Here is a 17,051-nt window from a genome sequence, read left to right as displayed (position 1 = left end):
TTGGATCCATTATATGCAAAATGACCTTGGGTCTATCATTTGTAAAACGACCTTGGGTCCATCATTACAAAACGACCTTGGGTCTATCATTTTCAAAACGACCTTGGGTCCATCATTACAAAACGACCTTGGGTCCATCATGCTTTAATCTTTATATAGTCAAATTCAAGGTCATATTGAAACATTCGAAGTCTCATTTATATTTCAAAAATAATAAGTTTCAAGACTTACCATAAAAGCATTTAAGAAAATAGCATATAACAAAATATATTTACTAAGATATTACTCATTTTAAGTAGGTTGATGTTCTTCCACAACGTTCAAACCTACACATTACACATAAGCACACACATTGGAACACATAGTTCAAATCAAATAATTCATCTTCTCTCTCTCTCTAGAACTATACTTCAGCAGAATTTGAGCTCACCTAATGTGTTTAGCCATTCACTTAACATATATATACATGTGAATTAGATTAGAAGCTAATTAAGGTTTAAGCACTAATCAAAACTTAAGATTATTTAATTAAAACTTAATTTTTATGCACATCTGAATCAAATTTTAATCAAACTTTTCAATAGGCTCTAAAAATTATGTTGATCTCAATAAACTAACCAATTTTGGTTTCTGACGCCATTAAGGCCTTCAATTTTCAAATTACAATAGAAATCACAACAGATATTCCTTTAGTTAATAGATATGAAAATCACATTAAACATATAATTAGCATTCAAATTCACACTAAGCACATAAGCACAAATAAAATTAAAGGATTAACAGCATAATACGTGACGGGATTGTCACAGTCTTCCCCCCTTTAAGAAGTTTGGTTCTTGAATTGGAAATAACTCGGGATATCCTTACTTCATTTTATCTTCTTTCTCCCTAGTCGCTTTCGTGCTATAATGTTGCTTCCACTCTACTTTAACCATAGGGATTGCACTATTCCACAACTATTTCACTTGTCAGTCAAGAATCGATTTTTCTTTATACTCCATATTATCATTAAGAGCTAGTTGGTGATAATCAATAACGTGGAATGGATCTCAGAGGTAACCTCTCAACATTGATATGTGAAATGCTTTATGCATTTGTTCCAATCCTGGCAGTAGAGCAATTCGGTATCCAACTAGATCAAGATATTTCAAAATCTGAAATGACCCAATATATCGAGGTGATAACTTGCTCCTCTTGCCGAACCTTGACAAGTTCTTCATCGGAATCACACGAATGAACACATGATCACCAACTTCATACTCAAGAGCCCTTCTTCTATTATCTGCATAACTCTTTTATCCGCTTTGTGCAATCTTAAGCCTTTGCTGAATAATTTTGATCTCTTCGATAGTCGTTTGTATAATCTCGAGACCAAGCAAAACTCTGTTCCCGACTTCTGTTCAACAGACCGAGGATTTACATTTTCTGCCATACGAGGCTTTGTATGGTGCCATACCAATACTAGAATGGAAACTATTGTTGTAAGAAAACTTTTTCATATTTAATTATGTGGGGCAAAAAGGTAATCTCATTATTACTAGCTGATTATGATCCTAACCTTTAGAGGTGAGTTCAGGTCATGACAACATTATATCATAGATTCATTATCAACAACAACAACAACAACAACTATAAAAAAAAAAAGCCTTTCAGATTTGATGAGTGATATATATATATATATATACATATAGAGAGAGAATAAGAAGAGAGATGGATAAATATATACATTTTACAAATCAGTGTGTATCGTCAAACTCCACATCTGTAAAATGATTCTTTAGGAAAAGGAAGTGGAACATTCACGGCGCTCAAATTTAAACGATGAGACTCAACAGCAGCTTGGCTGAGGAGCATAACCAATTCGAGAAAATAAAGGGGCAGTAGAACTGCCAAAGAAGACCACGAAGACAACTGATGGGGGCTACTCCACAATCGTGGAGGATCTCTGACTTCATCATCGCTAAAGTAGCAGACTTTCCTAGTGCATGTGAGCTTTCACCACTGCGAACAAAAGTTGAGGCGTCAAAAATAGAGGAGTAGGAAGAGATGTCACTAGAAGTAGAGGGGACGACAAGGGTGGGAGAGATAAAGATGACATCATAGATCCATCCTCTTCGAGCTCATTACCCACCGCCGCCCACTTTCCATCTCTGATCAGAAGAGAGAGAGAGAGAGATTTGAGGAGATAAGGAGACAAATGTGAGTGTGTATGAGAGAGAATTATAAATAAAACGGATGAGAGACAGAAGTAGTAGAGGAGTATTTTGGTCATTTTGCGGGAGCTTGTTCTTATGGACATAATGTTTCAGAGTGTGGACTTTTGGGCAAAAAAAATTCAAATTTAGATTTATGACCAGTTTCAATCATAATGACTGACCACTTCACCATTGTAATCAAAGTCACAAACTGATAACAACTTTGAGACATATAATCAAACATAACAATAAAATGTTGGGTAAAGCACTAGTAAATCCCAAATCTAGGTCTTATTAGTCCTGCATTTTTTCTTGTAGACTAATAAATCTCATTTCAATGTTAAATACCCTTTTGTACATCCTTGCACCATTTGTTTCTCAAAAATTGAGGGGTAAAAATGGGGTTTCTATAATGTTGATTTTATCAATTTGTCCAAAAAGGTACTGTATAGTTTTTTGGTTTTCCCTCTCATTCGATCATTTCGGAAGAAATGAAGCTGGCAATGTTAGTGCAATGAATAATCTTCCATTTACACTATTTGTGGTTTTTAAACCATAATTCGTAGTTGCCCCAAATAGCATTTGGTTTCTCTCCTAAAACCTAGAAATACAAAACTCCTCTTGATGTATTGTAACATTGAATCGTCAAAAGCGAGTGAAACTGTGTAATTTTACTGTCTTAGTTGTCGTTAGCAACGTCACTTTGGTGGCTTCAAGTTTACCTTTACCCATCATCGGCGTCTTTAATTGTGTTGGTGAACAAAGGTATCAGGAATGTGGCCTCCGATTTTTGATTTCCCTGGTTTTTATGGGTCATTCTCGTTAGGGTGTTTGAGTGTATTTGGTTGATGTTAGAGCATTTCTCTATTTATGATAGGTATGCAGCGATGTTTGTTCTTTGTCTGTGATGTTGTTTGATGCTAATGGTTGGGTGAGTTTGGAATTGCATTAGGGATATAGTCATGTAATGTGTCATCTGTATTTTTGGTAATGTAACATTTAGGTGTGACATTCATTTGGTATTGCAGCGATTTGTGTGTGTTGATATAAATTTAACGGTGGTGCCATTGTAGTGTTGGTTGTGCTGATTTGTTGTAATGATGCAATCATTCCCCTATTTTTCCAATTGTATATGTGCCAGTAATGGTGAGGAATGTTTGGGATGTCCATGTTAGGGTAGTGGAATCTTTTCATGATGTATATCTTAATGATGACCAATGTCAATCATATAAGATTTATCCATTTTGAGTAGGTTTTGTCGTAGTGTTGGTAAATGGTTGGGTTACCTTTTGTTGTGACTTTAGTTATGATTGTCTATGTAAATGCTTTCATTATGTCAAAATGTCCAATTGTAGGTGTGTTGCAGTTGGTTTGGAAATGTTAATGACATCAGTGATATTGTGAATGTGTTATGGGTGTACATGTTAATGTAGTACAATATTAGTCACATTTACTAAGTGGGTTTGGTATTATGGATAGTGTTAAATTGTTGGGGTCATTTTTTTAGTGAAATTGGCCATATTAGTGTTGTTTTGTAGTGTGCAATGTGTAATGGCATTCATATCCGTGTTCATAAGTAATCAACGTGCGGTATGTTGTTTGTTAGACAGAAATGTACATACATGCTGAAATTTCTGTTGTCAATACGTCAGAGTACGCATTGTTTGCAAGGTGTGGGTATCGTTGATTGTTTTTGTGTTGTTGTTTTTTATTTTTGAATAATTCGGTATGCATGAAAAGGGTTTTTTTATTATTATTATTATTTTATTTTTTTTGTGGGATGACTTGTTTAAAACTGCCAAACCATTGTCCATGTTAAGTGGTGGATGATTGGCGTGCTCATCATGTTTGTAAAGTCATGTCATTTTTGTAGATATATATGGTAAAATGTGGCAATATGTTTTAAAAATTCTATGGATTGGTCCTGAACTCGATGGTGTTCCAAGTTGTTATGCCTCCGTGGTTAAGCTTTCACGTGTGAATGTAGTTGTTTCACATTTATAATGTGTATTGCATGATGCGACTTTATCGGTAAGAACTTAAGCACATACGTGATTTGATGTGATGTTCATGCTAATTTTTGTGTTGGGCTGTTCGTTTTTTTTTTTTTTTTTTTGCTGCCGTCAGTTGGGCTAATAATATGAAGTTAATGATATGGCAGGTAGTGCAGAGAGGCAAGGATATAAACATAGGATGGATGGGAGAATACCCTGCTCAAATTTGATTGTCCAAATGTCCACCCAGTTAGCTACTAAGAAACAAACTCAACTACCCTTCAAGAAACAGAAAGCTTGAACCGGCAGTGGTAGAAAACCTATCGTCGACCCATCGAGGCTAATGTATCAATCCAATGTCGTTGTTGTCAACCCAAAAAGAGGACTACAAGTGAGGACCACGTGATATGTTTTATCAGCCCCCCAATAGCCCCATCCCCTTGCAAGTTCGAATTGGTTGTTAAGTTTATTTTATTTTCAATGCATTTTTTGTTTTTGACATGGTTGAAAGAAAAGCAAGACAGTTTTTTGGGACGATTTTTGTGACTGTTTAATTAGGTGAATTGTTAACTTTTGTTTTTGTCATATATCATTATGTCGTATTGGTCGATAATGTTACGTTGCGAATAATAGAAATAATATTTCCGGTATGAAATTCTGACTTTAGGGACCACAATGATTTGTGATTTTGTTCTGTTTGTATGGCAAGTGAGTATTGTACGCCAAGTTGGTATGATTGAATGTGTTTTAATTCCAGTTGACCTTTATCATTTTGGTGCATTACGATTTATGTAATGTGAATATGATCATTATGTAATGTCACGCCCCAAAATTTGGACAATTACATATTAAATTAAGACTAATCCCAATCAATATTCCATCATTCAAATCTTAGGTACAATCTAAATGTTCTTGTCACCATCAGGTTTAAGAAAATTTCAATGCTCAAAAAAAATACAAGAGATAAAAAAAAATTAACAAACGCCAATTAAATCATCCACCGTAATTTCATAATTATCCAATATCTCCAACATTAAAGTAACAACAAATAGTCAAAACAACTTAAATAATGTAAAGTTACAAAATAACCCACCATGTCAAATTATCAAAATACTAAGGTCAAAAAAAAATAATAAATACATAAACTAATATCAATCCTAAGCTCAAGAAAACAAAAGAAGTCCAAGAGCCATGTCCAACAACTATAGTTATTTCTTATCACCACCGTAGTCCCAACTAATCCTACAAAGGAAGCTCGGCTGCGCTCAAACAGAGCGCACCCGAGATACCAAAAGACAAAAATGAGTCAGTATACAAATATATTGATATGAGTACAAGATTTGACACCTACGTGTCTACTAGACACAAACAAAAGTACATTTAATTTTGTTATTACGAGATAAGACAAGTAGTTCCACCCACACCGAGACAAAATGATAGTTTCCTCAGATATTGTGGCATTTAGTTTCTTGCCTATACACAACTAAATATAAATTGAGTATAAAGTAAAAAAAATAAAAAATAAATGATGGATCAGCCCTGCATAAAAAGTTTGTAAAACCCACCATTCTGTAAAAAATAAAGTTAGTATAATTTAATCACAAGTAACTTGCTGAAGAAGTAGGAAAATGCACCGTTTCATACTTAAATAATTCGAATTTACCAAAACTCAAAGAACAAAAGTTATACATAATCAAATTTTATAAAAGATAAAGCAAACGAATTTAGTAAAAACTTAACAGGTTGAGAGAAAAATTTGATAGAAGAACCTAGACGGAATTCAACCGAAAAATCTGAAGCTGAAAACGAAAAGAAATTACCCTAAGATGATTTTTTTGGGAAAAGTTCAAAACACAAAAGGTGTTCAGAATAATGTTTTACTTCATTTTATGTGAAACCAATAAAAATGAGCTTGTTTCGTGGGTTAAAATAGCATTTAAAATCTGCATTGCTAAAATGAATAAAAACTGTTATAACCAAGATCATCCAATTATAAGTTTTAATCGATCTTTGTAGCAAAAAGTTAAAACACAAAAGTTATCTAGAATTATGTATACATGCCTCTGCCCAAATTTTGTGATTTATTGAGGTCGCTTACTATTTTTCAAGATGTACAAATCAATACAATTCACACTATACCAATAAGTTCATATTTTATTATTTGTACCTTAACTCCACCACTTCGGCCCTTCACTTCCGGCCTACACATATATCTCATGTGCCTCCTGTATACCTAATATCGCTCCGAAGCCAAACTTGCACGAGGATATTGTCCCGAGTTTGACCCACACTCCTTGGATGGTTAGCATATATACATACGTGCGTAAATTAAAGCACTCGTCTACTCTTGAGAACGAGGCAACAATACATATGTACACAATCTCTCATCTACTCATGAGAACAAATATAACAATGTCAAGCCTAAGGTATTCAAATAAATCTCATAATTCTCACCTTTTTTTTTATACACTCTTTCTCACTAATACTCAAATAAAATAACAATCCATGGAGTCGTAGTGGAGTGTAAGGAATTTATCTATGGGTTCCTAATTTATTTTAATTTCATATAACTATGAGTGTGATTACATGTACAAAATAAATATATATAAAAACCCTAAACATTACATACACAACTAATAAAAATAATTGAAATCAATCTATCATCTACATGCAAATACAAAATCAAACCAACATCAAATAAATAAAAATAATGAATTAAACATAAATCAAGGGAAGTGGACTTTGTACTCACAATTATTTTTGTAGATCAAAGAAATATTTAAAGAACTAATAGAGCTACCAAAACAACCCTAACCCTTTTTTCTTCTCCACTCCTCTCTCTCTCTCTCCCTCTCTTCCTCTCCCCCGCCACACAACACACAACCCTCTCTTTTTGTTTTGTTTTGTGTACTAGATAACCTAATTGACATTATATTCTATTATATTATATAAATACAACATATATAAATATACAATATAAGATATATATACATATATAACACCTTTTATATATATAAAAAAAATAGAAATATATATAAATATTCGAATTAATTATATATAATTAAATATCATATTAAATTAATTAAATACTATATTAAATTTTCATGTATCTACATAATTAATGAAGTCAAAAAAATAAAGTAATAATAACAATAATAAATAATGCTTTAAGAAAATTAAGATCGTAATCATTTAGAAATCTTTTTGTTATCAGATTATGTTATTGTAATGTGAATTTTTTATTTATTTTTTTCCGGGTGGTTGACCAATGTTGTGGTGAGATAAATCTAGTTCCACATGGTAGGTGGTACCATGCATTCAAGCTGGACAATTAGTTTACCGAAAATAATGTACGTTTCACTCCCCCCTCCCAACACTCTTTTCATGTGTGGTTTTTAAAATTAAGAGGTTGTTTGGCGTGTCCTAAATAAGTATATTTTTTGTCTTTTTAGATTAAAAAATGAGAAAAAAAAATATGGATGTTTGAGTTAACTTTTTGACTTTTTATGAAAAAATGTATATTAAAAAATTGTATAAATTAGTGTGTAGAGAAAAATTAAGATTGAGAGTTGTGCAACCGTAATTTTTTACTTTTGGTGAATAGTAATAACTTTTTAACTTTTTAAGTAACTTTTTGACTTTTTAACTTTTTGACAACTTGCCAAACTTCATAACCCGTTATGTTGAAATTGGAATCTTCAGTTATTGGTGTCAACCCGCCCCTATCCCACCTGGGTTCTAACAAATTGATGTTATAAACAAATGAGTACCTAAAGAATAAGAGGTAAATAGATTTGAACAAAATAAAGTAATACACATTGCAGATCTTGGTGACGGATGGTATGTTTTAATGTTCAGAACCCACCTCACATAAGATGAAGCTGAATAAAAATGGTGAGGTAAACATTGCAATAGCTTCTGAATGTGAGATCCATTAGCCGAAATGTTTGGTAACATTACTCAACAACACAGCAGAAGAAAATGAATATTACACCTATTCATTCCCCAAATTCCATCAAGCCCACTTATCCATATTGTAACATAACCCAACTTATCAAAACCAAGTACCTAGTAATTTGTTGTTTGGTAACATCATTCAACCCCACAAATCGGGGTTTTTCTCAAAATAAGCCAAAATACCAAGTTATTTCTCAAATTAGGCTTAGTTCGGACGGAATTTTCAAAATAGGCTAAGACGTGGTTACAAATCACGTTTTTACCATTTTGTGGTCCTCCTGTGAAAAATTTGTAAAATCGTAAAAGCGTGGTTACAAACCACGTTTTTAATTAAGAAAGTATGGTTACAAACCACATTTTTAAGTAAATTTTTTTTTTCAAAAAACGTGGTTAGGAACCGAACTTTTAATTAAAATGTAAAAACGTGTTTTGAAAACACGTTTTCAATAAAACACAAAACGCTACACTCACTCTTCATTCTCACACACACTCTCTCTCTCTCTCTCTCATACACACACACCCACCCACCACACTCACACACTCACATCTTTTTAATATATATAAATTTTATTTTATAAATTTGGGACCAATATTAAATATATATAATAATAATTTATAATAGCAAATAATAAAAATGATTTATATTTACAAAAATTATAAAAATTATATAGTTGATTATTATTTGCTATTATAAATTATTATTATATATATTTAATATTGGTCCCAAATTTATAAAATAAAATTTATATATATTAAAAAGATGTGAGTGTGTGAGTGTGGTGGGTGTGGGTGTGTGTTAGAGAGAGAGAAAGAGAATGAAGAGTAAGTGCAGCGTTTTGTGTTTTATTGAAAACGTGTTTTCAAAACACGTTTTTACATTTTAATTAAAAGCGCGGTTCCTAACCATGTTTTCTGGGAAAAAAAAATTTACTTAAAAGCGTGGTTTGTAGCCACGTTTTCTTAATTAAAAGCGTGATTTGTAACCACACTTTTACGATTTTACAAATTTTTCACGGGAGGACCACAAAAAGGGTAAAAGCGTGGTTTGTAACCACGTTTTAACCTATTTTGAAAATTCCGTCCGAACTAAGCTTAGGTTGGGAAATAGTTTGGTATTTTGACTTATTTTGAGAAAAGCTCCCACAAATCACTCCGCACAATCTCAAAAAAAATAATAATATTAATAAATGGAAACTAACACCATGCCTCAACAAATCCACCCAAACATCATGAAAAAATTAAAAACAAAATCACATCTAAGGACAAACAAGTAAACTCCACAATGCCCAAATCATACAAATACAAGATACCAAAAATAAACATAACCAAATGGTTTGAAAGAAAACTTCCAGAACTAAATGGAATAATATTTTTTCAAATGAGATTTTTGAGTAATTTTTCCTAAAATGTTGCCAATTTTGATATATTAATTTGATAGTAAAAAGATTATTTACATACCATTTTTCTTATTAATTACAATAAGATTATATTATAGAAATATTTTAAATTTACAAATTCACTTATAATGATGTGATTAAAAAAAATTGAGTCCTATATGATTGAATATGTGATAAATAAATAAAAATTGACATGTATCTTGTTAGGTCAAATAAAAAAAGGGATAAATTATAAATAACTCATTGTGTTTAATTTAAAATACAAATTACCTTCTTTGATTTAAAAAATTATAAATATCCCCTTATCAAAAAAATTTATTCAACATAATTAATTAAAAAAATAAAATTCATAACTGCTATTATATATAATAATAAATTATCTAAATTATTAGTTAAAATAACTTTCTAACATCATTAAAATTGTTAATTGACTTAATAATTTATTAATAAAAGAGATTATTTATTATGAAATTAAAAATTTTAAAATAAAATGTAATTTTCAAATTATAAGAGATATTTTATATTTTAAATAAATTTTAAAATATGTATTTAGGCCACGTTTGGGAATAGAATTTTTTAATAATTTTTTGGTTTTTTAGCTAAAATGTGATGTAAAAAAAACTAGTATGTTTAGGATGACTTTTTAAATTTTTACGAACAGATGTGTAAAAAATAAAAATAAATAAAATCTTTAACTTTTTAATATAGATTGTTGGCATTTTAATTTTTTTAATAATTTTTAAGCTTTTTGATTAAAAAAAGACAATTGCCAAACGGGGCTTATAATTTATACTAAAAAAAAGGGATTTTTATTGATAAGTCCAATTTAAAAGTGTTTTAACTCAAGAAGTCCATGAAGGAATTTTTTAACCCATTTAGTCCCATGTATGTATAGTTTTATTCCATAAAGTCCATTTTCTTGATTTACACTATTTTCTTAGACACTTATGCCCTTATATGTAATTTTGATACCTTTATAAATATTCTTTCAACGATTAGCAATTTAATGATGTGAACATTCATATTTTAAAATTCATATTTGTAGGAATGTAAATTGGCCCGTGGGCGGCCCGAAACCCGTCCACGAGCCAGGGCGGGCCCGGCCCGTTGACAATGTCAATATTCACATTGACATGTTAAAATTCACATTAATAGGAGTGTAAAATTGGCCCCCGTCCCGTAGCGGCGCGAAACTCGCCCACAGCCCATGGGCGGCCCGGGGCGGGCCCGGTCTGGCCCGTTGACAATGTGAATATTCATATTGACATGTTAACATTCACATTGATAAGAGTATAAAATTGGGTCGTGGCCCATGGGCGGCCAAAAGCTCGCCCGCAGCCCGGGGCGGGCCCGGCCCGGCCCGTTGACAATGTGAATATTCACATTGACATGTTAACATTCACATTGATAGGAGTGTAAAATTAGCCTGCGCCTCGTAGCTGCCCGAAACCCGCCCACGGCTCGTGGGCGGGCCCGGCCCGGCGTGTTGACAATGTGAATGTTTACATTGACATGTTAACATTCACATTGATAAGAGTATAAAACTAAACAGCAGCCCAGGGCGGGCCCGACTCGGCCCAGCCTGGCCCGTTGACAATGTGAATATTCACATTGACATGTTAACATTCACATTAATAAGAGTGTAAAATTGGCCCACGTCCCATGGCGGCGCGAAACCCGCCCATGGTCTATGGGCGGCCCGCGGCGGGCCCGGTCCGGCCCGTTGACAATGTGAATATTTACATTGACATGTTAACATTCACATTGATAAGAGTATAAAATTGGGTCGCGGCCCATGGATGGCCAAAAGCCCGCCCGTGGCCCGGGACAGGCCCGGCCCGGCCCGTTGACAATGTGAATATTCACATTGACATGTTAACATTCACATTGATAAGAGTGTAAAATTGGCCCGCAGCCCGTGGGCGACCCGAAGCCCGACCGCAGCCCGAGGCGGGCTTGGCCCAACCCGTGACAATGTGAATATTCACATTGACATGTTAACATGCACATTGATAGGAGCGTAAAATTAACCCGCGCCCCATGGCTGCCCGAAACCCGTCCACGGCCCATGGGCGGCCCGGGGCAGGCCTGGCCCGGCCTATTGACAATGTGAATATTCACATTGACATGTTAACATTCACATTGATAAGAGTGCACAATTGGCCCGTGACCCGTGGGCAGCACAAAGCCCGACCTCGGGCCAGGGCGAGCCCGGCCCATTAGCAATGTGAATATTCACATTGACATATTAACATTCACATTGATAGGAGTGTAAAATTGGTCCGCAGCCCGAGGCGGGCTTGGCCCGACCCGTGACAATGTGAATATTCACATTGACAGGTTAACATTAACATTGATAGGAGTGTAAAACTTGTCTGCTGCCCGAAGCTCGCCGCGGCCCGAGGTAGGCCCGGACCCAAACCCGGGCCACCTCGGGCCGTCCATGGGCTTCGGGCCGCCCATGGGACGCGAGTCAATTTTACACTCTTATCAATGTGAATGTTAGCATGTCAATGTGAATATTCACATTGTCAACAGGCCGGGCCGGGCCGGGCCCGCCTCGGGCCGCCCACGAGCCATGGTCGTGTTTCGGGCAGCCACGGGGCACGGGCTAATGTTACACTTTTATCAATGTGAATGTTAACATGTCAATGTGAATATTCACGTTGCCAACGAGCCGGGCCCGGGCCCGGGCGTCGGGCTGCCCACGGGTCACGGGCTAATTTTACACTCTTATCAATGTTAATGTTAATATGTCAATGTGAATATTCACATTGTCAACGAGCCGAGCCGGGCCCGCCCTAGGCAGCGGGTAGGCTTCGGGCCGCCCACGAGCCACGGGCCAATTTTACACTCCTATCAATGTGAATGTTAATATATCAATGTGAATATTCACATTGTCAACGGGCCGGACCGGGCTCGCCCCGGGCCGCCCATGGGACGCGAGTCAATTTTACACTCTCATCAATGTGAATGTTAATATGTCAATGTGAATATTCACATTGTCAACAGGCCGGGCCGGACCTGCCTCGGGCCACCCACGGGCCGTGGGCTAGTTTCAGGCAGCCACGGGGTGCGGGCTAATTTTATACTCTTATCAATGTGAATGTTAACATGTCAATGTGAATATTTGCATTATCAACGGGTCGGGCTGGGCCCGCCCAGGGCAGCCCCCGAGCCGCAGGTGGGTTTCGGGCCGGCCACAGGCCGCGGGCTAATTTTACACTTCTATTAATGTGAATGTTAACATGTCAATGTGAATATTCACATTGTCAACGGGCCGGGCCGGGCCCGCCCCGACCCGGGCCCGGGCTTCGGGCTGCCCACGGATCATGGGCCAATTTTACACTCTTGTCAATGTTAATGTTAATGTTAATATGTCAATGTGAATATTCATATTGTGAACGGGCCGGCCCGAGCCCGCCCCGGGCGGCGGGCTAGTTTCGGGCCGCCCACGGGCCGCAGACCAATTTTACACTCCTATCAATGTGAATGTTAACTTGTCAATGTGAATATTCATATTATCAACTAGCCGGGTCGAGCCTATTTTTTTGCTTCTGGGCCGGCCCGGCCCGGCCCGACTCGAATTTTTTCGAGCACCCACGAGGATCGACATGAGCCAGGCCCCTACACATTGACGATATAAACATTTATATTGACGGTGTGAACATTCACATTAAGGGTATTTTGGTAATTATGTCACCCATAGGACTTATTGAAACATAAGAAAATAATGTGAACTAAATGGAACATAAGTAGATGAAAAAGGTATTTTGGTCTTCTTATCTCAAATTGGACCTAATGAAATAGTCAAAAAGAATATGGGTTGAATGAAATAAAATTCTTACAAAATAAATTTATCAAAAAAGCTCTTAAAAAAAATAATAATTATTGATTTCGACGTATACCTTAAAGAGCCGTCTTTTGCACGGACATTTCTTACTACTATAATATATATATATGGCACATATGTCAATATATTCATGTTAATTTGATATATTGAAACATACTGTTTGTGTGTTTCTCTGAGGAGGTGATCTCAAACGGAAGAAGAAAATGGCAAAGCCTTTTGTTACCATTTCCATGTCTTCCTCTTCTCCTTCACTTTTCAGGTACCCATCAACAAATTCCAAGTCAATGGTGGGTTTTCTTTCTCACTCTCTCAAAACCAACCTGGGTATCTCTCTTTGGGAATTCCAAACAAGCTTCAGTTCTAGCTTTCACTCTCTTTCCCACACAAGAAAACACTGTAGAAAGTTATTTCAAGGTGAAATCTTTAATACCCATCTGCGTTCTCTCTTAATTTCTTTTGCTTGTTTTCTTGGGTTTTGTTTGACTTTCATTGTCCCGATGATTATTTTGGTAATTCAGTTAATTACTTCCACTTTTGATTTGAAAAAAATCGTTTGCTTCTTTGTTTTGGTTAATTTACTGATAATTGCTTATATGGTTTTATAATAAATTTAGACAGTATCAATGGATATTTTTATGACATGGTTCTATGGGAAATTTTAATATATTTTAATTGGTGAATCAAAGGAACAGGAGCTAAGAAGGAAAACCCAAAAAGATATATATGAGTGAGGAGAGAATCTTGATATTTTCTTATGTTGGTTGTGAATTTTTCTTCTATGGAGGCTTATAATAGGCATGATTGTCATCTTAGAACCTTCTCAATTAAGAAATTGTAGAAACAATCCTAGTTTCTTAAGTAGAGGAGAGATAATGAGAGGTAGTGGTTAATGCATTGTTCAGATTGATCAGAGAACCTTTGATCTCGAAGTTGGGGGTTCTGATTGACAGCCAGTGTTCGTTCTTATAGAGTGAGGGAGAGGTGTTCGAAGGGTCATTGAGCTCCAAGATAGAAAGCTCAGTTGGGTGTATGATCAGCTTGTGTATGTCAAGGTCAGTGCTGGTCTCCGATCTCCTTCTTTTGCAGGTGATACAGTTGTATTTTGTGGGGCAACAGAAGTGAAGCTGCTGAGGCATTTGCACAGTGTCTTAATTTGTTTTGGGACAGTGCTGAAGGTGAATATTGGGAAAATTGAGATTATTCTAAGTATGAGTTCAGGAATTGGCAAATTTCATGGGTTTAGAGAGCGGAACCTTCCCTTGGTGTACTTAGGCCTTTCTTTCTAGGGGCATCATTCAAATCTGTATCAGTTTGGGATCGTGTCATTGAACAGTTTGAGAAGAGACTTGTTACGGGGAAAAAGAAATATCTTTCGAACGAGGTAAATTGATGTAGCACAGAGAGGGAGAAGAAGAGACAAAAGGGAGAGAGGAGAACACAAGGCTATAGCCCTAACCAACGTCACAACCTTAAAACAATTAATATTTTTCCAAAGCTGAATAATATAATGCTAAAAACCTAACTTAATATTTATAGATCACTAACCCTAATTAAGGGGTGGTTTGGGATGTTTTAAATAAGTACACTTTTTGACTTTTTATGAAATACGAATTGGGTATGGGTTGGGTTTGAAGTGATGTGGTAGAGAGGTGATGTGACTTAAATAAGATGATATGACTTAAATAGGATAATGACTTTTTAACTTTTTGACTTTTTAAATATATGCCAAACAAGGCCTAAATTAGAAATTTGAATCCTAATATTATTTGGAAAGGAAAGACTCTTAATAAGACTCGATTAAATTTATTATTATTTTAAAAGCAAAGACTCCTAATTAGACTCAATTAAAGTGGGAAACTAAATCCCTAATATAGGACTGCTATAAGGAGCAACTCCCCTCAAGACTACATTCTCTCCATATCTCCTCAAGACTCTATTTTGTGGGCTTCATGGGGCCATGACAGTGATCCGAACCGTTGATCTCGCAGGCCTAGAAGAGAAGAACATATAAGTAAAAAAAAAATAACTTGATCGGATATCGATAGACACACGAACTAATCATACTCTGTTTTATGAAATGGAAGGTAAATGGGATTTTAACCATCTATTTTAAATAAATAAATAAACCGATAAGTTAGTGTGCTTATCACTGTCCAATCAAGTTAATTTTTTGCATATATGTTCTTCTCTGCAGAGCCTACAAGATAAACGGATCGGATCACCTTCGTTGGCTATGTAGTGCTCACAAAGTGAAGTCTTGAGGGGTATTGAGAGGATGAAGTCTTGAGGGAAGCAGCTCTAGACTGCTATATATCACCTGTTTTTTTCACTGTTTTATATCACCAAAGTATGTGGCAAGATATCATTTGCATTCATGAACTCCTTAGTAATTACTTTCAAATAAGGAAACCAATCATGAGTATCCATGTAAATGGTGATACAAAATGGTGACAAAAAACCGGTGATATATAGCATTTCACATTCTAATATTATTTGGAAAGCAAAGGGTCCTAACTAAACTGTAATTAAACTATATTATTTGGAGCTTATTTCCATCGAGGATTGTTTGGGATTTGGGAGTGCTTATTAAGGTTGCATTTTTTGGATGGACAATTTCTTTAGACGCCGTTCTTACCATTGATAATTTGCAGAAGAGAGGATTTAGGCTCTCTAATTGGTTTTGCCTATGCTAGAAAGCAGAATAACAGTAGACCATTTGTTGAACATATTCGCTAAATCATCCAATTGTAAAATTTAGTGCAAAAGCAGCTGGGTGAAGGGCTGGGAAGCTCAATTTATAAATTTCTGATTCTTACTTAGAAATTGGCACTATGTGCAGTATTGGGGAATGTTTTCACCATTAGAATGACCCAAGTGTAGAGGTAGTAACAAGTTGGTCCTTGCATGCCCAATGAAAATAGTTTATAGAGCAATTATTATCATTAATTGGATTATAATTGGGTTCTTCCTGAACTTCAAATTTGCTTATCTCATGAGCCTCAGTGATTCATAAAATGTTTTTTGCAATGAAAAGCATGATGCTATTTTGTGCATTTTTCATGCAATGCTACTTGTGATTGTTGAAATAAGATTGTCTCTATACTGCTTTCTGGTAGTGCGATCAGTCACAGCTCCTTCAGAAGCCACTACTGGGTTTGATGACATGGTTTCCGAGACCAAGAGGAAATATTATATGTTAGGTGGAAAGGGGGGTGTTGGAAAGACAAGCTGTGCTGCATCACTAGCTGTAAAATTTGCAAACAATGGTCACCCCACTCTTGTCGTTTCAACTGACCCTGCTCATTCTTTAAGTGACTCTTTTGCCCAGGTTTGAGATAATTATTTCTTGTTCCTTCACCAGCTCAAGTCATAGTCTATCTATATTAGCGTAAACTACACTTTTAATCCCTGTAGTTTGACTCAAATTTCACTGTGGTCCCTAATTTGAACAGTTTGGCCCTACACTTCAAGTCAAATTTCAATTTGGTCCTTCCGTTCAAATTGGATCTTAAAATTAACATTTTTATTACATTTGTCAATCTTTTGAGGTGTACACGTAGAAAAAATTGACGATAATTTGGACGGAAGGACCAAATTGAAACTGAAGGTAAAGTTTAGGGACCAAATTGTTCAAATTGAAACAATAGGGATCAAA

General features: G+C 35.5%; 1 protein-coding gene across 4 annotated transcripts in view; it reads left to right on the top strand.

Annotated features, from left to right (window-relative positions):
- The first annotated feature begins 13,489 nt into the window (after positions 1-13,489).
- The window catches only part of LOC114266373 (ATPase GET3B), a 30,510-nt gene continuing 26,948 nt past the window's right edge, over positions 13,490-17,051 (top strand). For 3 of the 4 annotated variants that reach the window (XM_082882817.1, XM_082882816.1, XM_082882815.1), the window contains exons 1-2: positions 13,494-13,810; positions 16,513-16,724. In XM_082882817.1, coding sequence (XP_082738943.1) covers positions 13,600-13,810; positions 16,513-16,724 — 423 coding nt within the window. In that variant the 5' untranslated portion in view covers positions 13,494-13,599. Of the gene's footprint in view, positions 13,811-16,512; positions 16,725-17,051 lie in introns of all 4 variants that reach the window. The other variant, XM_082882814.1, reaches the window with a different exon arrangement.

Source organism: Camellia sinensis, chromosome 8, assembly GCF_055761805.1.
Source record: "Camellia sinensis isolate YWXY chromosome 8, ASM5576180v1, whole genome shotgun sequence".
In the NCBI taxonomy this organism is placed as follows: domain Eukaryota; kingdom Viridiplantae; phylum Streptophyta; class Magnoliopsida; order Ericales; family Theaceae; genus Camellia; species Camellia sinensis.
Note: the sequence above shows the minus strand (reverse complement) of the source record. Positions and strands in the feature narration are given on the sequence as shown.